The sequence below is a fragment of the Corapipo altera genome, unplaced genomic scaffold (genome assembly GCF_003945725.1).
Source record: "Corapipo altera isolate COAL_440 unplaced genomic scaffold, ASM394572v1 0, whole genome shotgun sequence".
NCBI lineage: Eukaryota > Metazoa > Chordata > Aves > Passeriformes > Pipridae > Corapipo > Corapipo altera.
Window position 1 is genome coordinate 7842831 of NW_020884872.1, and position 23644 is coordinate 7866474.

The 23644-nt window shown below is 43.6% G+C and overlaps 1 protein-coding gene across 1 annotated transcript in view; it reads right to left on the reverse strand.

The window, feature by feature from the left end:
- Window positions 1-11683: 11683 nt before the first annotated feature.
- TSPAN7 (tetraspanin 7) overlaps window positions 11684-23644 on the reverse strand; it is a 94628-nt gene continuing 82667 nt past the window's right edge. The window contains exons 6-8 of the mRNA XM_027636190.1: window positions 20679-20762; window positions 13519-13591; window positions 11684-12825 (exon numbers count right to left, since the gene is read on the reverse strand). Of these exons, the coding sequence (XP_027491991.1) occupies window positions 13523-13591; window positions 20679-20762 (153 nt within the window). The 3' untranslated portion in view covers window positions 11684-12825; window positions 13519-13522. The remainder of the gene's footprint in view (window positions 12826-13518; window positions 13592-20678; window positions 20763-23644) is intronic.

Consider the following 23644-nt stretch of genomic DNA (forward strand, 5'->3'; position numbering starts at 1 on the left):
CGTGCTCTAGTCTGGCCATATTTTGGAGCTGCTTCCCAGCTCCATGTTCAAAGCAGTGCTAAAGTCAGCTGGACACTTGGTGTCCCACAGTGACCCACCAGGAAATACAATCTCTTCAGATTTGCTGCTGGGCTTAACACTTCACTGGAGATTATCTCTGTGGGCAGAGACTGAGCCTTGCACTACACAGGCTCTTCCAACTTGCACTAAATGAGAAGTCCTTTGTCTCTGCTAAGGTGAGAAATTGTATTATTAAGATTAAGTTTTAAGATTCATTGCTCTGATCTCAAGCATGAGGGAAATTTACTGATTGTTACCCTTCCTGGCAGGGTTCTTCCAGGCACCTGAGCTGTATAAAAGTCCAGGCCTTGCCGTGAGAGCCCTGAACAAGCCCTGACTGCATGGTGTGAGGGGCAGAGCTCTATCTGAGAGAGGCTAGAGATGCTCTAGGCTTCAGGCCCTGGTGAGCAAATTTGTTTAACAGAAGAGTATCTACACCCTCAGTTTTGTACAGTATAATAACTATATAACGAGAAATTCTCTTTGTTAACTTTGTGGTTCTGGTGCTGAAATCTTCCTGTTGAGTTCCCCTGGTGATCAGCGTGTCTAACTATGCATTTCAGCAGTACCTCATTTACACCTGGGCTCATTAGTAAGAGTGTGATTTACAGAAACATCTACTGCTTGAGAGAGAGAGAGCTCCTCTCTTCCTACATTTATCTTTCTGGATCCTGACTGAAAGTGCTCTTGGGGTAAAGAGGGTAGACCCACAAATATTTGACATCCAGCATAACTTGTTTTTCCCCGGTGGAGCTGGCAGATCAATCAGCAGGAACCAAATTGGGAACCAGTTTCAGGTGACTGCCCTTTGTTTGCCATCGATTTTGGAGCTGCCTCCCTGAAAGGCTAATGAGGGCTGTCAGGTGCCAGACATTGCCAGGGATGCCACTTCCCCATTATTGAACTGCCACCGTTTCACAAAGCAGCAAGAACAACTTTGATACACATGGAAGGTGAAATGGCAAGTACAACTATGAAGCTTGAAAGGGAAGCACCAGAAAGCAGAATACAAGCTACTGCTTGTCATTTAGCAGAGACAAACATGAGTGCAACCAAAACAACAGCATTATACGATTAGCAAGCACCTGCAACCCGCCAGGAGTGGATCTGCAAAGGCAGGGGATCTGTCAGCTGTCATTGCAACACCACTGTGAGTGCCACAATACATTAAGTGGGGATGAAGGGAGGTGGTGTAACAGGTGTAATTGCAAAAGCGCTGAAAGGGACACTGCCAGAGCTTGCAGACCTGAAATTAGACCTCTCGATCCCCTGTGTGGGTGGTGCAATGTTATATTGCACTGAGGGCTCTGCCTTGTGGCTCCACTCTGACATCCAAGGATGCAAGAGTCCTGAGCTCTGCCACAGAGCTTGCAGAACTCAGCATCACCCTTGTTCATGGTCCAGGACAAGCAGAGGACTGTTGTGACTGGGAGTACCTCAGAGAAAGTGCCTGGCACACCCCTGCTTGGGATCACTTTGCTGATCTACCAAATACATCTCTGATGCCCTAGAAACTTATGTCTCAGAGATATGTACCAGCTTTAAAAGCACTCTTCACTTTTAGCTTGTCCTTCCCTTGCTGCATTCTCTCCTTTCCCATGAGGCAAAAAATGTATTCAATTTCAATCAGAGTATAAGTTATAGAGATATATTATACTATGATGATAATGATAAATGGCATAATAACTGTCTTTTACACACACACAGTACCACCATACACTTACATTATACTGTACAGAAAATACTCAGTATATGAGATGTTACCTAAGCATAGTTTATGTGATCAGATTTTTCCCCTGAAGGGTAAGAGGTAAAAATAATGAACACTTAAATTGGAAAGTCCTCATAGGGTTCATCTAGGGATCATCTGCTCAATAACCTGCATAAAACAGAGGTTCACATGAAAGGCTGTTGTATCATACCCGTCTTTCACTTTCAAGATTGTACATGCCAGTTCATTAAGCTTCTACTAATATACTCAGTTTAGTCAATCAGCCCTGGGTTGTTGGGCTGTTGGACTGTGCCTTAGATGCATAGATATGCAACCTCACTAGTACCTTCCCCAGGTGGCACAGACATGCATCTTTCCCAAGGAATCAAAATGATGAGAATGTTAATTGGGGGAGAAATCACAAAAAAATTGGGTTTGGAATGTGGTCTTGAAAATTGCACCATCGGTACCAACACGGGGCTGGAAGGGACTTTCAGGACTAGGAAATGAAGGTCTTCTAGATCTTGGCAGCTGGGTGTCTGGGTCATGTCCTCCACAGCATGACCCAGGTTTAGTCAGGTAGAGCAGACTGATTCCAGCATGGCGGAAGAACCAGGCCCTTGGCTCCCATGCCATTTCGGTGGACTTGCCACAGAATGGCTGAATTTCCAAACATCTTTTGGGTGCTGAGACCCCATAATACCACGAGGTGAAATGCTGCTCTCCACCAGCCTGTGTGTTTACCAAGGAAGGCACTGAAACTCCCAGGGGGGATATAAGCCCTCCTTGGCCATTTATCAGCTGCTCCCTGGAGTGCTGGTGCCAGGGTGAGCATCACAGGCTGGGGTGAGGTGTGGATATTGCACCTGTGCCATGCAGAGATGCCCTTTGGAGGAATGTGGCCTTATCAGAAGACAAATGAGGCTCCATGGATGGAAAGATCTCCTTATTCACCTGCTAAATATACCCTTGCCTTCTTTGAGCATCAGGGATCATGGAATCATAGAATCATGGACCTTAAAGATCATCTAGTTCAGCCCCCCTGCAATGAGCAGGGGCATCTTAAGATCAGGTTGCTCAGAGCCCCACTGCATATAGTGCCTTGTTGCAATGCATGCCTTAAAAGCAGCTTATTTTTCCCCCAGAGAGATGACAGAGTTTGCTGTAGTTTTTAGATATCCATGCACAGAGCATGGCTTCTTCAACCAGAAGCAGAGGACTAGAGTGACCTTGCGAAATGGATCCTACTTATAAAAAAAAATGTGGCTCCAATTTTTCTCAAAGACAAGATATTGCTTTACAAGAAAGAATTAGGGAGGTAGAGAAACAGCACCAGTCATAGCTTTTCCAGTTTTGAAATAAGTCAACAGCAAGCACAACAGCTCATTTGTCTCCCAGCTAAAACTTGTCTCCTGACTTTTGTAACTCTGCAGGGTGTCCAGAATTTGAAACTCTCCTGGGATAGTGTAATGGTTTTACCCCAGCTGGCAATTAAGTACCATGTAACCACTCACTCACTCCCCACACACCTCAGTGGGATGGGAGGAGAATCAGGGGGAAAAAAATGTAAAAGTTGTGGGTTAAGATGGTTTAAGAATGGAAACAAAATATAATAATAAAACCAACAATAATACTTAGACTAAAAGGAAAGGGAGAGAGAGAGAAAATCCAAGAAAAACAAGTGACGCACAATACAAAGTCCTTGCCTTAGTGCAAGCACCACTTAGCAGAAACTAAACCACCAGTATGTTATCAACATTGTTGTCATCCTAAATTCAAAGCACAGACCTCTACCAGCTACTGTTAAGAAAATTCACACAATTTCAGCCAGGACAGATAGGCAACTGTGTGCAACCTTCAATGCTACAGGAAAGTTTATTGCAGGACAACAGAGCACCAATATTTGGCCACAAGTTAGACAGGTTGACCTTCAACAATATGATGGACTCTCACATTGCTGTGCCACTTCAGGCCAAGACAAGTAGTAAATGTCAGTTCCAGAATTCATTTTTAACACAGACATTCTTTGAATATCATTAAGAAAGCGAGAGTCTGGCCATCAGAGGTTGTGGACTGGAACCCCTGGCTCAGCCAGCAGCACTGCTGCAGCCACTGTTGTGCTCTGAACTGGTTGGTTGGTGCCTGCTTGGGCTGCAGTTTCAGAAACACAGCCTGACTTCAGAGGTGAGCTATTACTAATCACATCAGTTATCCAAAGAGAGATGAATTTGCCATTATTTAAACAATCATCAGTTGATCTACATGGAAATAATAAAAAGAAAACCAGCAGAGGAACAGTTAAGGTTCAAAGTTACTATAAATTTGTGGTTCTAGTTGTTTTTTTTTCTCTTTTTAAGGGAGACTGCAACTCTGTGGCTGGAAGGAGCTGAGCTCCTTATTCCAGCAGCCCAATGACATCCTGCATTTCTGTGCAATTACCACCTTATGGCCCCTACATCTCTTTTTAACAGGGAAACTTAGGCACATCACATTCACCTCGGGACTTGAAGGAAGCTATTCAAATACTCAAGACAAAATGCAAACAAAAGAGCAAGTCTGTCCATGCCTTTACTCTGTCAGCCTCTGCTCCTGACTCGCTGCTGTGCACAGCCGTCCTTTGAAAGTCCGGCAAAGCCACTCAGATGGAGAGCCGTGGAGAGGATGAGGTGCTGGATGTGTGAACCCCTGTCACCCCTTCCCAGCGTCCTGGGAAGGATGGTGACTCCCCTGCAGGCTGTCAAAGGCTGCCAAACCTGTCCCATGGGTAAAGCCATTCACGCTTTATATTTGCGGTGCCTACCTGGGACAGGATCCTTAAGTGCTATGTTGATGGGAGTTTTGCAGGGCGGGTGATTTATAGGGAAGGTTTATGAGCATCTCCCACTCCAGTAAGTGCACCCATGTACTGGGTCACAGCTCCCACTGAACCAAGCCACACCCTGTAACTCCCCCTGGTTTTGAGCTTGTGGCTTTCTTTATGTCTTAGAGTCTCTGTCCTAGCTGCAGATACAAGCAGTTGGTATTTCTTGGGACTGTGGCATCAGTAAAGGATACTTTCCTTTCCAAATTTCAACTATTCCTGAAAAAATTTCCTTTCTTGGTAGTGCAGAAAAAAGAATGATGGCAAATATAGACTCCATCTCTGTATGAATCTGTAGGAGACCTGGCCCAAGTCTTCCTTGGTTCTGTAGTAAGATCACATCAAGTCCTCATCCATTTTGTTTGTTGAAAAAAGGAAAATCAACTGAAAAAAGCAACCCTCTTATAAGTGAAAACTGAAAATACAAATACATTAATTTAAAATATTATATTACCAAAAAATGTAATCCTTGAGCCCAGATACTTTAAATGTAGCCTTTAGGTGATTCCTAATTAATGTTTCAAAGTTAATTACAGCTTGTTTAACTTCTGAAAACTTCTGCATTGGAAAAAAAAGTTTTTCCCCCTTATAAAACTTTCCCCTGGAAATCTGCCAACCCTTCCAGCAAAAATAGAGAATAAACTCTACTGAATATTAAACCGAGGGACCTTTTCTTTCTCTTTATACTAAAATCATGACACAGCATGGAAATCAGCCTCCCCAGGGGCCCTGTGCTCTGTGGGAGCATTCCTTTAATCCCCATGACTTCGCAGTCCAGGCAGCTTTTCCTGCAGCTGAACAGTCCCACTTCTCCACCCCATAAAGAGCTGGTGTGACAGGCACTGAGGGGGTGATGTAGGGATTGCAACCCTGCTAAGGGTACCTTAGAGGATGGTTGTGGTTCCACACGAAAAAAAATTAAATTCCCCCATGTACTTTTTTTTTTAAGTTAAGTAATTACATCAAAACAAATGTGTGCTCAAAGAAGCATACAGCTGCGAAATTAGGCATCCATAATCTATGAGATGCCAAAACTGAGATTGCCTAAAGCAACTGCAATGCAGCTCTGTGCTCATTGCGCTGATCTCAACAGCCTCCACACCGCCTAATTCTCTTCTCCTTATTTTCTGCCCTTGTTTGTTCTTGTCCTTGCACCTCCAGCCTTAGCTCCATGGAATGACTGAATTTCCTTGACACATCCAGTGACATGGTGCTCTGATGCTGCACCATTGCCTCCAGGCAGTACCACACTGCAAGATGAGCAATCATTACTTTTACTGCTCATCTGAGGGGTTTCTCTCACTGCACACAGCGTGGAGCAGCAGTGGAGACACGGCCACGACAGAGGCATTGGAAGGAGCTGCCTATTAAAGTCTGTGCTGGCTCCAGAGCCTGCTGCCATGCTTGCCTCCAGTGCTCATGTGTTATCCCAGGGATTGTAGCATTATTCCCTGGCAGTCCTCTTCCCCACCATGGGATGGATGGTCCCTGCTCCCCAGGGATGGCTGGAAAGGAGGAGAGGCTGGAGGCTTCTTCTTACCTGTTGGGGGCGGAACAGACTTCCTAGCAAATGGCGAGGGGAGAAGTGAGCAAGGAATATCTTCTCTGAGGCATGAGTATTTGCTGCTGGCCTCCTTAATTAGACCTCCCATTAACCTGTGGTCTTTCCATGGGGAAAGCACTGAGGGCCAAGCTCCCCAGCATCACTCTGGACCACTTCTTCCTAATCTGAGAGTCCAGTTTGGAGGGGAGGATTCAGCTGTTCACTTGAATCCTCAGGTTTGTAAATGTAGTGGGGATGCTTCTAAAGCCTGGCTGCAGGAAGCTGTGCCAGAGCCCCCTGGTCAGCAGTGGCAGCCAGAGTTCCCTCCAGACCCGAATGAGAAAGGGCCACAGGGGGGTCAGGGGGAAGCACTACTTCAGGGAGCAGCAAGAATGCTCCCAGGGTAGGGGAAGGGAAATTGTTGTTTCATTTGCTAATTGTGTGAGGGCTTTCTTCTGACAGAGAGCCCTGCCTGTCAGAAGGGCTCTGCCACTTCTGCCACTGCCAAATTCTACAGGCACCATCAGTATGAGGTTGTGGCTGGTACTAGTGCATCTCCGTTGGCTTCCTCAGCTCTGCACCTAGGGAAAAAGAGACCCTGGGGTTTTTTGTATGCATTGTTTCATCTCCTTTATGAGTACGAAATCAAGTCTATTGCACTAATCCAAGCAAATTATTAATGATCTTTCATTTTGAAGCAGCCAGCTCCAGTGCTCACCAGGGTAGGTTTGCCTCCTGTTTGTGACTGTCCTGCTGCCTCTGTTGTCAAACAACGTCGTTTTAGAACAACATCCATCTGAAGTGGATTATTATTGGGTTGACTACCCCGTGGGGTGTAATGAAAAGCATTCATTAATGCTCAGGGCAGGAGGGCTAATTACTTCTTTATAAAAAACCTGTGCTAATTGCCAATAACTTTTTTATTGAATGGGTCTCATAGAGATAATTTTGATTGGCTTTTTGATTTCCCTCTCATATTGTAGCACTTAAAATGCATAGTCCAAAGAAGCTGGGAACAGTTAGGCTATCCAGATAAGCACGGGGAGGAACCCCCACCATTAGAAAGACCAGTGTACGATGCCAGTCTGTGCTCAGTTCAGTGCTTGAGCTTACTGCAGTGCTGGCCAGGATTTTTTGGGTCTCATACCTTCATGCTGCCTCAAGCTTCCACAAAGCAGGTGGAGACCTGTTTTCTGTACTCCCCCAGGGCACAGCACTGATACTGGCAGGCTGTAGGTGCTGGCACAGCAGAGGGAATGTGCAAGGCTCAGGTTGGTTCCCTGCAGAGCTGAATTCCACTTTGCCTGCAGGAACAAGGCAATCCCTGGCCCTGCAAAGTACCAGGATTGCATGAAGGCGAATGGAGTAGCACACAATAACCCACAGGGTCAATGTAGTTCCTATACTTGGGAGGAAGACTCATTCATCTGATGTTTGGGACACACTGAACTCCAGGATGAAGAAAATTCTGGACAATAATTTGTTTACTTTTATTTAGAAATAACTACAGGGCTGAAGATACCAAAAAATCAACGTAAGCACTAACCATGTTCTTTTGAGCAAACAATAACTTACAAAAACTACATTAAAAGCAAATCCCACAGAGACACAGTCAGCCCATGGGAGGCAGAGTAGGATACTACCACTGTCCAACTTATCCTGAAAAGCCTCAGGTAGTGCCATAGGTTGATACTGGCCATGAGTTTCACTGGATGTGCCCTGCAGTAGTTTCTAGCAGTCTGACACCTACAGACTCCCTCAAAAGGCTGCTTCTCACAATCAGGAGAATGCAAGACTGTCCTGGCAGGCAACTGTCCCCCCCGGATCGGACCTCAGATGCCCTGGCTGCAGACATGAGCTGCTGAGCCTACTTACCTTGGAGCTAGAGATTGCTGCACTGTCATGCCAGATACACAGTCAAGTTGAACTACTTCCCATTTCAGACCCTTCTGACTGAAGGAAAATAAGTTTATATGGTTTTTTCTCTTTTTTTTTCTCCGTCTATCCCACCCCAGCAGTTCTCCTACAGGGCATCAGCCTTCTCTCACACCATGTTTTCTGATTCTCTACTCAAGAAGATAAAGCCCATAAACTATGCCTTCCACATAAGCCAGAAAACTGTCCTTCCCTCTGGAAATCACAGTTTTAAAAATATTAGTGTTTCTTTACTTGGTCAAATGATCTCCATTTTAAGAAGAGATAGGGCCTTCAAAAATTACTTTTCATTTCTGAGTGTCCTGAGAGGTTTCAAAAGGGCTGGATTACCAAAAATTAGTAATTTGGCACTTTCTGAAAGCTAGAGCATTCTGTAAACACCTCCAGGGAGTTGCCTGAAATCTACTGCTTCTGCAAGTCTTGGCCAAGACACTGTGTTATGTGAGTATGGTGAATAAAAAATAGCATTTGTGTGATTTAGTAGTTGTTTTAGGAACGTATGTCACATTAGGAGTTCCACTGTTGTATAGCACACCATAGATTCAGAGAATGGTTTGAGTTGGAAGATCACCCAGTTCCAAGGCCCCTGTCATGGGCAGGGACACCTTCCACTAGACCAGGCTGCACAATGCCACATCCAACCTGGCCTGGGTGTTTTTTGTGTGTGTGTGTGTGTGTGTGTGTAATACACACTCCCCAGTTATTGATCACATGGAAGGACCGCAATCTTAAATAAGCACTCGGTTTCATCTACAGATAGTTTCAGAGACCAAAAATAACCACACTGCAGCTACCACAGAGCAGAACAGACTCCTGAGCTTGAGGAGTTGCTGCCTCAGCACAGCTTGCTTTTAATGAGCTTGTGTGTACCAAATATGTACAGTCATGCTGGACAAAAATGAAATGTCCTTTGAATATAATGCTTCCTGGTTGCAATAGGAACAAGTGCAATGACAAGAAAAAGGCAAAAGCAACAGCTTTTTTCTTCAAAATTAGGCCAGACTGGTAAAAACACCTTGCAGAAAGCTGACCATACTTTCCACGTTTGGAGGGCAAAACATGGAAAAGTGTCATTTCTATGTTGAATCACGAAGATTTTTATTTTTATGATACAGGTTCATACTGAAGCAGCCCTAACAGCCTGGGTAGCAGTCTGACATCCTGATGGATCCTGCCCCTCCGGGATACCAGGTATTTTATGCATGGGGCTTGGCTGGCAGTAAATTAATTTCCTGGCTTTAAAATTATCTTCCACAGTAATGAGCTAATAAAGTCAAGGAGAGGAGTCACAGAAGATAAAATAATCTTCAGCACTGCATAGGGTCCTCCAAGGAGCAGCAGGCTGAACTCCTGTAAGCAAAGCCAGTCTCCCCTGCAGCAATGCTCACCCAAGGATGGCAGCAGCCAGCAAGGCTTTCCAGCACAACTGTCCAGAGCCACAGTTCAATGACACTGGGAAACATCACCTTCCCAGCAACTTATTGTCCTCTTTGGGGCTCAGGCCTGTCCTCCTCAGTAGAAACAAGCCCTGGGAGGCAGCTCAGGACAGGATGCATGTCAGCTAAGGCCGCTGGTCCACCTTGCAGCCAAACCAAGCTAGCAGCTCATTGGGACCAACACAAGGTGGTGACTCTTCCTCCTCCCACAGTCATGCTTCATCTATGCCAGTGGTTTGGTGGTAGATTTGGCAGTGTTGGGTTAACAGCTGGACTGATCCTTGAGGTCTTTTCCATCCTAAAAATGATTTTATGATGCCCCACTCTCCTTGTTCCCCAGACATGGCCCCATTCCCTCCTGGGATACATCCAGTTGCTCCATCCCCTGTTATAACTCCCAAATCTTCCCTCCCTCGTTTGCCCCAGCTTGATCTGGTGATTGCAATGAACATAATTTGCTTGGGAAGGGATCAGGCAGCCAGAGCCAACCGACTGCAACAGGAGCCCATCTCCTCTGCTGTTCATTCAGTTCATACCACAGGGTATGAACTCAGCCTCTGGGGCAAAGGCTTCTGGTACCCTGTGGCAGCTTCCCCTCTGGAGGGAAAATCTGGCATATCTGTACCCAGCTGACATTAATCCATGCTTGGCAGCTCCAGCTTTGTTTCCTATATCCACTGTCTTGCTTCTCCCTCCAGAAGTGTGGGAATGCTCCACCCAGGCCAGCATAACCTGCGCAGCTCCAGCTCGAGCCGGGGGGATTTCTGAAGGGAAGCCCCAGCTGTCCCTTCACCAGCCTGATCCTCTTCAGAGAAGCTGCCAAGAGCCCAATTAACACACCTATCCCATATAAGCTGGAGTGCTGCTGCACTGAGGGAAACAATTGACCATGCACTGAAGGGTTTTGCTGAATGGACTTAATTCAACACTTATGCCTCAAAGCCGAAGCACATGCTTTACTGAATGGGGATGGGCACGTTTGGGGGCCTGCTGACCTGTCATCCAACATCAGCATCTTCAAAAGAAACAGCTCTTGGCACAAACAACTCTCTCTTTCAGGAAAAAGAAATAAAACAAAAGGAAAGAAAACCAAGGAGAGGCTGGTGCTTTTCCACTCTGGAAAGTCACTGGTGGCTCCTGAGGGAGGAGACGGCAGCCTCACCCGCCTCCCTTCCCTGCATGGGGCAAGGGGAGATCTGCCCAGGAATGAATAGGGGAGGGAAACTGGGGCAGATGGTGGGCCAGTTCTTTCTGGCATGGAAAAACATCCTTCTGTGAACTTCCTGTGCCTACAGGAGTAGGGCATCACTCCAGCATCGTGTAGCCCCAGCAACCGAGAGAGCGGCTGCGACTGTTTTTGAGCCCTCAAAAGGGACTATAAATGTGAGTGCTGTGACCTGTGCTGAGTGGCTTTGTCCCCATTACAGCACTGCTCAGCTGCCCAACATTGATGCAGGACCTGTATTGGCATTCTCCACCTTTAGAGGTGGCTCCCTCCCTCCCAGCAGATGCTTTATTGAGGGCAGATTTAAATTTGTGGATCAACTTCCTCTTCTGTTTGCGAAGCTCTTTTTCTCCTTCTTGCTCTGGAAGTGCCCTCTGAATAAAGCCAAAGATGATGCTGCTGAGATTTTTAAGACACGCTGCCTCGGCACATGCCAACAGGTTTCTGCCTCTGTGGCTGCAAACCCTTTCATAGTTGTGGGTAGGAGTGCACTGACCACACCAGCAACCCTTGAAGGTTCATCAGGATCTGATGCTTCTCCCCATTCTCACCAAAATCAGATAGAAATGCTTAATGCCAACCAAAATCACTCACAGCACTAAGGATGGGATAATTAAACACTTCAGATCGTTAACAGTCACAAGAAGAAAAATTGCAAAGCAGAGGGTATTTGTCATGTGGTGAAAACAGCTGTGGAAGGTTTTTCTGGGAGCTTTGAAACAATTCCAGCTCTTTCTCTCTCTTCTTCCCTCCCCCCCAGTAGTAACATTTTTCTGTCACAAGCAAGTTAGTTGTTAAAAAATGCATCAAGACATGTCACTCCAAGTTGTGCCTGGGTTTTTTTTTATGTTCACTTCCTCCCCCCCAAAAAAAGAGTCTTTTTATGACTAAAGAAAGAAAAGGAAGCAGCTAGAAATCTGTAATGGTTCCATTTATTAATACGTATATCACAAATACTCACAATATCAATGCATTCTCGTTGGCATGCTAGACAGAGGCATTATTAAAAAAGTCCTATTTTTTTAAAAAGGTTTTAAACTTTTGCTTTCCCCCAAAAATATTTCATATGCCTGTTGGGTTTTTTTTTGTGATTTTTTTTTTTTTTGCTTGTGTGTGTGTTTTTTTATTTCGATTTGATTCAACAACGTATTTGGTGGCTGCAACCTCAATGCAAAAAGAAAGATAAAGAAAGAACAGGAAAAAAGTATGAAGGCCGCAGTACAGCACAGTTCAATTAGTTCCATAACTACGTAATAAAAATAAAGGAAGCAAAATTTCTGCCTTCACAGTAAGCAACAACACAGCTTAATAACAGTATTACACAGGATCAGGTTCCGAGGCAAAATGCACTAGACAAAGCCTACCGGGATACGCACTAGGCATACAACACTGAGTAAGAATCAAAGATGTAGAAGAACATCAGGAATAACGGTTCCCTTCAAGCACAACATTTTAACATCGTTTTCAAGTATCTTTATGTTATGTTACTGATTCCTTTTTTTGGGGGGGGAAGGAGGGGAGCAGGCGCGGGGAAGAGGGGGAAAGGATGAAAACCTTAGTAAAAGCAATAAACAAAACCAAGAAATTAAGATAAAACCAAAAGAATATATATTTCATATACCGGTTTATATGAACGTGTGCAACACTTATTAACCATGGTGAAAGGCTAATTATGCCCTCCAGTCACTACATGCACAGCCCGATCAATGCTGTTAATGAATTACCTTTGTTAACTTACGATGCAACTACTGTGTGACCAAGAACATACAGACAGTGCCGTCCTACGCCGAGCCGAGGGGATGGGGGTTTGGGTCGGGGTCTGGAGGCCGAGGGGACCCGGCTGCTCTCGGTGGCACCGTGGTACTTCACAGAATGGTAACACTACGCATGGGACAGTTCGGGAGGAGGGGTGCGAGTGTGCGCGCGCACGTGCTTGCTCGTGGGGGTGTGCGTGCGTGCGAGAGACAGTGTGTGCTATAACATTCATGTCAGTCTTTCTCCAGTTCTGCAGCTCCTGGTCTTCAGGCAGGCTCTGGACTTCACGCTTCTGAAAGACTGGAGAGCGGGGAGGATGAAAACAAACAAACAAACAAACAACAAGTGGGTTGCTTTTGTTGCTAACAAAAACCTTATTTCTCTCTACAACTACCTGAAAGGAGGTTGTAGCAAGGTGGGTATCAGTCACTTCTCCCAGATAACCAGCTGTAGGACAAGAGGGCACAGCCTTAGGCTGCACCAGGGGAGGTTTAGGTTAAACATTAGGAAGAAATTCTTTAAAGAGAGGGTGATTGGGCATTGGAAAGGGCTGCCCAGGGAGGTGGTAGAATCACTGTCCCTGGAGGTATTTAAGAAGAGACTGGATATGGCACTTAGTGCCATGGTCTAATAGACAAGGGGGTGTTAGGTCAAAGGTTGGACTTGATGATCTCAGAGGTCTTTTCCAACTTAGTTGATTCTGTGATTCTGTGATTCTGTAATAGTACTCACAGCAGGCATTTTACCCTCTCTTTTCAAGAAAACTGAAATGATGAAACATTCAACACTACATTTCCCCCTTTTTTTTCCCCACCAGGCACAATACTGGAATGTAAATCCCAAGGCAAAGAAGCCCATTGGAAGACTTAATTCTCAACGAATATCTAAACTTGCATCTAAAACTTGCCCACACTTTTCAGCAGAAGTAGCACAGCCACAACAACATACCAAGGCTTATACAGTATTACTGCTTGGAAAGCTGGGAAAGCTCACCTTGTTACACCATCTCATATTGGTTAGCAGTAATAAACCGGGACAGACAGCATGCCAGCAGCATCCCGATCAACTGTGCAGGACAAAAATAGAGGTAGAATAGAATTTAAGTTAGCTTATATCGATGCAGAGCAAAGGAGAGGCCATTGTAAACAAGTACTTCATGTTCCTGAGTCATCATGCACAATGTATTTATGTTGTATTTTAAGGACCGCTCTAATCAGAAAAACAGCATGAAAATCTCTCATCTTTCTTTGTCAGATCTTCCTTTTGATTTTTATCAGAGAGTATTTATTTGACAGGCAGCAGGCCTTTTTGGTATTTTTCAGTCCTGTTGTCATTGCCTGGGCAAGCCAGACATGAATGGATAAACTGGAGGGGGTATCAGCATGCTCCACCTGGGTCCCTCGCCACCACCCCAGGGAGCTGGTGGTCACCTTAACCTTCCCAACAGTGTGCCAGGGAAAAGCTTCCTAATGCCCCAGAGCAGTTATGCTCTCTTTGTAAGTGATGCAGCACTGTAGAAATGAGCGCTAAAAATATGGAAATAAATTTTAAAAAAGTCTTTCACTATTCCTTTGGCTGTCACTCAGATTGTTGAAAACAGATCCCAGGTTTCCAGTCGCCAATAAGCACTCGATCTTTTCAACATTTTGCCTATTGCAGTTTCTTAGTGCTCCCTGCATATGCCAACAATGTTAATATGCTGTAAATAATTCAACCTAGTTTTTCTCATTTGGATTGGTCAATTAATTAACTCCTGAGCATATCCAGACTGTTACAGCTCATCCCTGGCTAAGGAATGAGGTGAGAGCGCTGTGTCTGCCAACGGACCAGCCTTCCCTGGACCTTGTTCCAAGCAGGGGCTGTCCCAACACCTCCAGCTGGCTTGCTTATGCCCACCTCTGCCCATCTCCTTCTGTCACAGCCAGAGCACATGGTAAGTGGGATCATAACCTTTTGGCAGCAGCAGAGCTCCCTCAGGTCATGACTAGGTAATGACTGGCTGGCTGCTCATCCAGACTGGCTCCTTCTCTTTCACTCTTGGGATTGTGCGTCCTTTCCCCTAGACCAAGTATTGCTCCCTGTTAACATGATCACCATCAAAATATACATCTTCTCTACCAGCCAATTGCTTGATTTGGGCTGGCATCAGCCTAGAACAAGACCAAGCCAGGGTAACTCAAATCCAGATAAACTGTTTTCTGCCTCTAAGATGTCACAGTCCTTGTCAGGCCATGTATCATTTGCCAGAAATTTGATCTGTCTCCTGTTTTAGTGTCCCCCAGAACTGTTCTGGGCATCTCAAAAGGGCATCTTTAAAGGCAGGCTGAACCCTTCTGTTCCCCACATGCACCCCCTGATTTTGGCAGCAAAGGTGACAGTGCCTTGGTTATAACTAGACACAGGGCACAGGTAGCACCTCCAGATCAACCTCCAATCAAAACCAAAGCTAGTAGTGTTCAAGGGCTGTATTTTTAGTTGCCAAAAGAGATGTGTGTGCTGAAAACCCTCCTCAGGTTTGAAAATCTCCCTAGATACCAAGAAGAAATTTTAGCCATCTTGCTGCCTTTTCTACTCAACTTCTCTAGACAGGTGTTGAGGGAGGATATGGACTGGTAATGATGAGAATTCCAGCTTTGTCTGGCTGGGCTTTGAATTTCCACACTTAAATACTCCTGTCACTGGGAGGATGATTTAATCAATTTGTCGGTTTGGAAAGTGTTGGTGAAAACCAACCACATTCTGCAGGTTTAGCTGGGGAGGCTTTGACAGTTCTGCTGCTGATTCATGTGATGTTTCTTTAGCTCAGTTCCAATTTGGAGAATGAGATTTCTGGTTTGGAAAATAGTATATATTTCTCTGTGCTTTGACAGTCTAAACAGAGTGAGAGCCTCTGGGTAACCCTGTCCCACTTGCTTCACTATTGCTTTGCTGTGTTTGTGGTAACTTTCAGCCTTTTCTCACCTTCCTCATCTGGTCTCAGAAGTTACTTCTCTGCTTTACTGCATTTTTCATTAAGGCAAACTTCACAGTGTGTTTCAACCAATTTATTTTCACTGAGCAAATTCTAGCCCAGACCCAAAACAGCTCTTCTGTCTTTCTACAATGGCCAACAACACATGTAAATTCAAGTTTATTTATTTATTTATTTATTTATTTATTTATTTATTTATTTATTTATTAATGCTTGTGCCACAAGGTACCCCTTATTTCCCATGACAAGCACCCAGATTATGGCCACTGTTGTTCTCAATCTGCTGCTTGTATCATGTTTACGAGGGGAAAGATAGTGCAACCTGTACAAATAGGAAGCCACAGGCTTTTCTTTCCCCCTTCAGCTGTAGCAGACCTCCCCAGCTACCTTTAATTAGGGATTCTTCTGTTCTGCACAGTCTGTAACTCTAATAATCAGTGTGTTTAACCTTGTAGCATTTCAGGTGCATAACAATGTTTTATTTTACTCAACTCAGTCCTAGGACAAATTGCAGGTTGCTCATGAATATATCTTTCTGATCTTTGGCCCATTTATTAATTCTTGTCTCTGACCCTATGCTCTTTTAGGCATTTAAGTGGTTATAATAACATAATATTTATCTTCTGTACTTCAAAAATAATGGCATGCATATTGAGCCATTGCATACACATTTTATACAGTATTTCTAAGTATTACTAGGACATAGCAGAGCTATAATAAATACCTTGGAAGTACTTTGAGCATATAGAAAAACGTGTTTTCCAAGCTATGTAGACTGCCATGTTTAACCACAGGAGCACTGTCCCTCCTGCAGCCAAGAAGAGGTGATACTGTATTATGCTGAATTTTCCTCATGGTACTCTTTCATTACAGTCATAACTACAGTCCTCTGCATTTTAATCAGGTTAGAGGGTCTCAGACTGTGAACCACAAAAGAGCACTCTCCAGCCTGCCTTGCTCTCTGCATTTGTTCCATCATTTGCCTCTTCTGCTCTTCAGGCGGGGGGAGGCTCCTTATCCTATTGTGCAGCAGGTCCCTGCAGCTCCTTTGAAAGACCAGAAGGATCAGCATAAAAGGATGCCCACAAAGAAACTAGCTCCTAGGAGTTGAATTCATTTCCCTTCAGTCCCATTATCTCTCAAATGCCCAATCTCAACCTTTATATACTTACTAATTTATTTTATAGTCTTGATATTTGAATGCTAAGATGCCAAATTTGGTTCTGCATTTGTGTTATTTCTCACTTTTCCTCTTTCTTATCTTTTTTTCTGAGACTATCTTGGTCTTCTGAGCTATTGTATGTAAAACTGAGAGTTTGCCTTGGAATTTCTGGTCTTGCAACAGGAAACTTGAAAATGCCGACAAATTCTTTGGTATTGAGCCCTGGGAGACCCACATCCCTGAGGTGTGTCTCCTGTACTACAATCCTGTTGGCCACAGTTCATTTCAGTGCATTTCTTCATCTCTCCATGGTTTCTAGCAGTCATCTCAGGCACATCTTAGTTCTGACCACTGAAAACCATCTGCAGCAACTTCCTGGCAATATTATTCCTGCCATACACATAATAACTAGCTTTTTAATGCATTTATTCTAGAAGACTTAACATTGACTGGGAGTTGTCCTGCATGACATATTTATTACACCTTATTATACCGAAGAGAAAGAAACTGAATTGCAATTTGAATTTCCATTTTATTTCCAGTCTTGAGATCTTCACCATTTCTCATACCTTGAGAAAGCATCTATAAATAGAAACGTGTTGAACTAACTTGGAATTCATCAGCACATCAGGCAAGTTAAAACTGGGTGGTTTTTATCCATCAGAAATAACTTTTTAGCTCAATGATTTACCTTGCTATAGTCTCAAAATGCAAATCTCCAAGCATCCAGGTTGTCTGGCTCTATTTTAGAAGACAGAGAATTTTCTGTGTCACAGGTCACTTATTTGAGTCAGCCTCCTGTGCTCTGGTATGCCTGTGGCAGAGGTCATATCTTCATACTGAACCCCAGTCTTATAATGGATTTTCAAGCCACGTATTGGATCCTGATACGGATCCCACTCTCTAAACCATGTGCAAATAGATGCAAGTGTCAGCCTCCTTAACTCAGGGAGGAGTTGTAGGAGACAGGGTAGATGATGTCTGCACCAGAACTACATCCACAGTCAGACAAAGTTATTAACATTAATGTTGACAGTAAAGAGGGTAGGTGGATGTTGCACTGCAGAGAGGGACCATAGTAGCATGGGAATGTATCCTTAAATGATGGGAACCATATATGCTCAACAACTCGTTGGAAACATGGGGACAGCACCTGACTTCCAGTCCTTCAGCACAAAGGGAATAATCTGGCCTTAACAATACACTGAGACTTCCCTGCTCAGGCAGTCTTTCCTGCAACCACAACCTATAAATCCCTGAAGACTGTGTCTCTTGCATTCCTTAAGCCAATGCCCGCACTGTAGTTTTATCCAGGCAAAACTCTTCATCATCTGTGCAGTTTGCATAATTTTATTCTCTGTTGGGCACAAAACAGCAATCATTTTTCTGCTCTGAAGAGCACCTGCTAAACTGAAATTATTCCAGCTGGAAGTCAGCATTGGCATCTGAGTCCAAAAACAATCAAATTTTATTTTATTATTATTACTTCAAACCCAAGGAGCAGAACAGACAAGGTCAGCAACACAGCATGTTTTTAAAAACTCTGCCTCTGATGGGGAGGTCTGTGCCAGGCCTGTAAGATGCACAATGCCATTACATCAAACTTTCCCTGTTTCTGGGCATCAGCACGTTCCCCATTCTAGTCAACACTGAACAAATCATTTGAAGGAAAGACCCTTGAGTGTGCTTTACTGTAGAAGAGCAACATGATTTAATTTGTCTTTTATTTAGAGCAAACCTATCCTCAGCAGGAACAGCAAAACCTCGCCTACAGCTGGAGCACTGCCTGGCATTACTGCCAGCCACAGTTAACCTGGAATCAGTTTGTAAACACTGTCCCTAATTGGGTCCAGCAAAACAGATTAGGTAGTAAATTATATCCAACTGCCTTCTATTCTTCACAGCCCGAAAGAGCTGCATTTTTCTCCCCTACATCCCCTCTCTTCTCATTTTTACACATTTGCTAACACCCCAAGGAGCTGGATATGTACTCACAGAGCCAGAGCACTGCCCCTATGCTGGGGAGTGATGTTCCCACATGGCAGCAGGATGTACAGTGCCATCAGGAGCCTGAGAAACCAACACTGTATCAAAACATGCCTTAGCTTTCACTTGGAGCCACAGCAGCAAAGTGCTTTGCACCCCGTGCTGCCTGCAACCTCCCAATTATTGGTCCTGACTGAGACATCTGCCCCAGCAGCATATGAATTGTAAAATTCTACTCATCCCATTTTTCTTTTGGATAGCTTTACATGAGACACTTAAAAAGATGCTTTATAGCCTTCTGGCTGTCCAGAAATCGAACTGAAATATGAGCTCAGGGTCCTATAGCAATAATCAAGCCATAGTCAAGGTTGGAGAAGAGTATCAAGACTGTGACCATTCAAGAAGAATTAGAACAGCCTATTAAAAAAAAAAAAAAAAAGAAGTCCCCCTACTTCATGAACAAACAGCTCCAGACAGGAAGTTTCACCACTCCAGATCCTGAAAACCTGACACGCAGGCACATGCCCTGGGCAGCTGGTGTTGTGATGAACCAACATACACCCACATGAAATTGGCTGACAGGCCAAATCATGGGCTTCTCACATCTAACATCTTGGCTACAAGGCATCAGGTTTCCAGATATGCCCAAGGCAGGGCAGTCAGCTAGTCTGAGCCCAAATAGTTTTCGGGCTCCCTCAGGTTGTGCATACGTAGAGGATTTGGTGGCCCTTTTCCACATAGCTTGGGGACATTTATTCTGAAGAACCTGGAGGCCATTGTAACTGCTGAGCAAAACTTCAGATATTTAACTAAAACAACTTGTAGCCAAGGGCTGACCACATGGGGCAGCTGGAGCAAGAGTCCCCTTATTAATTCACTTGCCCACCACTAGCAACAGCACCGGCAAATCATTTGTTTTCAGTGCAGCACAGTGTAAACCTACAGCATGAAAATTGAATTAATGAGTTTTAAGGACACCTCAAACAATTTTTTCTAGCACCTCATTTTTCCCAACCACTGGATAAGCATGAGTCACCCAAAAGAGGTACATTAATATTTTCAGGGCTGCCTCAGGACTCAGAATTTTAACACTGTGTGAATGGAGTAAATGCAAGTTGTATGATAGTTTTTTGAATGACACATGCAGTATACTATCTACTACCCATGGAGCAAAAGTAGATTGCTTCTCAGGAAGAAGCAGTTAAGGTATCATACACATCACCGAGTTTCATTGAACCACTCTGGAAACAGCTTTGCCTTGTCTGTGTTCCACTCACTCTAATTTTTACACATTTCCAGTAGAGTCCTGGCCGTCAAAAATGAACTGACTGGTATAAAAGAGCATTTTGTTGAAAGGTGCATGTGTTTTCTTGTCCCTTGTTGATCAGAAGATGCTGACCAGACCTATACTTCCCCCAACTTCTGTCTACGTAAAGGCAGTTTGAACATTAGAGAGCAGCGAACTCTGTCTTAGCTCTCCTCTTGTCCCTCTCAGGACACACTCCTTTTGGTGCAGGCAAGGAGTTGGTTTAATAGTCCGATTTTGGTAGATGTCAGCTCAGTGTTTTTTGTTAAAGGGAAAATAAATAAACAAAATTGGTAATCAAAACCAAGTGCCCCCTCCAGGCTCCAGGTCCAGGATGGGGAGGCCTGAAGGTACACTCTTATTTGAGTTCTAGACTCCTTTAAGAACAAATAAGAGTACTTAAAAGCCTATCCAAACATCAGATAAGCTATTTGTCTCCTTAGCTGTTTATGCGCCATTTAAGCCAATGTTTTATTGGGTTAACCTCTATTTGACCCAGTGGAGGGACAAGTTGTTTTCCTTGAGCTAGTCATTAGCTCAACTGTAACTGATATTCCCAAGGAGAAACTTCATTTAAGTTGAAAAGAAGAAAATCAATGAACTGATGACCTCAGAACTAATGAGCATGCTGAGTTCAGTCCCCTTCTATAATCCTTCCTTCCTGGAAGTCCAGGTAAAGAAAGAGAGAGAGGGGAAGAAAAGGGGTGAAGGGGAGTGTTCTCACTTACCTGTGAGAACGCAATCCCAAAAGCCACTCCAGCTATGATTCCCATATTTGTCTCCATAAAACTGGTCACCAAGTCATAACAGCCCTGGAAAACAAACATCATCATTCCTTGTATCAACCTTCTCTGCCGTGAATGCATACATACAAATTTCTTGTTTTAAATGGACTTGGGCTAGACAGTGCTTCTGCTGTGATTTCCAACACTCTCACCCTTTTATTTAATGGTAATTCTGAGTGAATGATGGGAAGTGGTGGTAAAAACAGTTTCTTTCAAAAACAAATGCATTTCAGTACTTTTAAAAGCTAAATGTGATGTTACACTCATTTTTATGGCTCTTATTAAGCAAGCCAATTTGCATTGTTTAAAAAAACAATATAGTTTTGACCTGAAACCAAACCAGTAACAATATACCAATGTTATAACACAATACAAATGTCAAAAATTAATAAATGATGCTGATTTTCTAATATTCTAGATGTTTAATAGAACTGCCCCCTGAGGCATTTTTCTTGCCTTTATCTGTCAAGGGACACCAGGCAAAGCACTGAGTATTATGTAACTCTAAACCATATAACGAAGTTATCAAAGGTTTTGTATGAATTTTCTTGGTTCTTTTGCCCTTGGACATAAAATTCCCTGTCCTGCTCCCCAAACCCAATTTTCTCTCTCTAGCTCAACCCCTGACTCCACCAGCTGATTTGCTTCCTCATGCCTCAATTCACATCCCAGACTGGGGCCAGAAGATTCATATACGTGTCTGCCCTTCTCTTGGATAGACTTTTTTGAGATGTTTCACCTCAGTACAATAATTTTTGCCAAGTTCCTTACCTTGCCTAATTTACCCCTCAAAAAAAACCCCATCTGAAATTAGTTGTCCTGGTTTGTGGTGCCTAAATGAATCTGAACTAGCGACACAATACCTTGAAGAAAAAAAGAAAGATGTCATCTATTTTTAATTTCATTACTAACCCATCTGTCCACACAATCCAAAATGACCACTCAGCCTCTTTTGCCACACTTCCTCAAATGATCAACATCACTCTGGCTTCAGGTCAGTCCTGAAGTGTTTTATACATTATAACTTTATCCACTCTATCAGAAGTTGGAAAACTCAGAAATGACAGTGATCTCCCTTTCCCAGTTTGGACTCCTGTCCTGTAAGAGAAAAGTGTCTCCACATTTCACATCCATCCACACCCTCCTCATTTCTGCAAACACTGTAGGAACTCTTTACATGACCTCAGAGCAATAGGTGCTTGTAAAAAATAACAGCAAGAAGGAAAAACAATGCCCCTTCTTTGAGATAGGCCATTTATGAAATAAATTGTGTCATTTCTGTAACTTCTTTTATAATATGAAAAGATATTTAATCCTGACAGTAATTAAGTGGTGAACCTAATAGTAGCTGAGGACTAGCACATCTGTGATTCATTTCTGCAATGTTTAAGTGTACATATTGATACCTAACTACATTTTACCTCAGTGTATGGTAAGTCCAATTCAAGCTTGCTTATTAAGTCATCAAGCAACTATAGTTGTGTGTGTCTTACATGTTATGCAATGAGATTAGATTTCTCAAGCAGTATTTTCATTCTGTCTGACATGGCTTAATGCTCTCCCACCTCTTCTGAAATCTATTCTGTTGAAGTGCCTTCAAGAGATGCAACATCTAACTGCAATGGTAATCCCACATCACAATAATCTGTTTACTGAAGTACATTGTTTACATACAGCTTAATTGCTCAGCCCTGACTGTGCTGAGTGAGAGTTCCAGCAGCACCCACGAGATGAATATACAGCACAGAAATATGTGAAGCGCTCTGTGCACACAGCTGGGGGTTGATCCAGAGTGACAGAAGTGACAGTTTAGCAAGTATCTGATCTGTCTTGACTCCATGCAGCTTTTCCTTTCTTAAGTTCTTAGAGAGAAGTAGTAGTTCTTGAGATTTGCTGCTAAAGAACTGTGACAATTAAAAGCACTATATGAACAGTAATTAGCTAATCCTAAGGACAGCTCTTAAAAGTTAGGTATTAGTGCCCTCTGAGATGAAGAAATGGAGAGCCTAAACAATTTACCCAAGGTTACTAAGCAAGTTAGGGTCAGAATTGGCAAATACAATCCAGGAATGTTGTCTCTTAGTCCTGCAATTATATAATTAGTTTAATCCTCTTTGGTTAATTTATCATTGGTCGTCAGAAACTGCTAGCAATTTGATTAGCTCATAGAGAACTTGTCTTACTGATAGTTTTGCAAGATCCACCAAAAGATATATTCCAAATATACTTGTCCACAGGCATGGTGAGAAGAGTTTTCTACAACACAGGCAACATATATTTTCCTTTTTCTCCAACATGCACAGGGTAAAGGGCTCGTTTCCAAGATGAGCAAGGTGCTTGGGTCAGAGGCAATGACACTTGCTTTCTAGCTGAAGTGGAAGGATAGGGCCACACAGCATTTTCTCCTGCTTGCTTTTTGTTCCCATGCCCCTTTCAGAAACATCCCACCTTGTTCAAATGCTTGGGACAACTCCAAGATCTCACAACTGCTAAGCAGAAATCTGAAACCTTTGATTACAAACGGTTATCTCAGAGAATGAGATAAAACCAAACAAACTTCCAAACATCCAAACTTCCCTTAGGTAATTAAATCAAGTCATCAATTCAACAACTTCCTGAGGAATCAGCAGTCCCTTTCTGTCAGATGACTTGTGCATTTGACATGAGAACACAGAGCAAACATGGCTAGAATGAGTTACTAGCCCTGGACTAGGACACATTCATCCCTCAGTCACTTTCTACAATTTAACAGGTATCCTGTGCCATGAGGAACTCACAGGTGGAAAAGGATTTACCTGTGCATGCAGAGCAAGCCTGGCACTCTGAGAAAACACTAGATCAGTGCTAGGAATGCAAATATTACCTGCTCAGTGATGCACCCAGGAAAGGTTCAGAGTCCATGGCTGCCC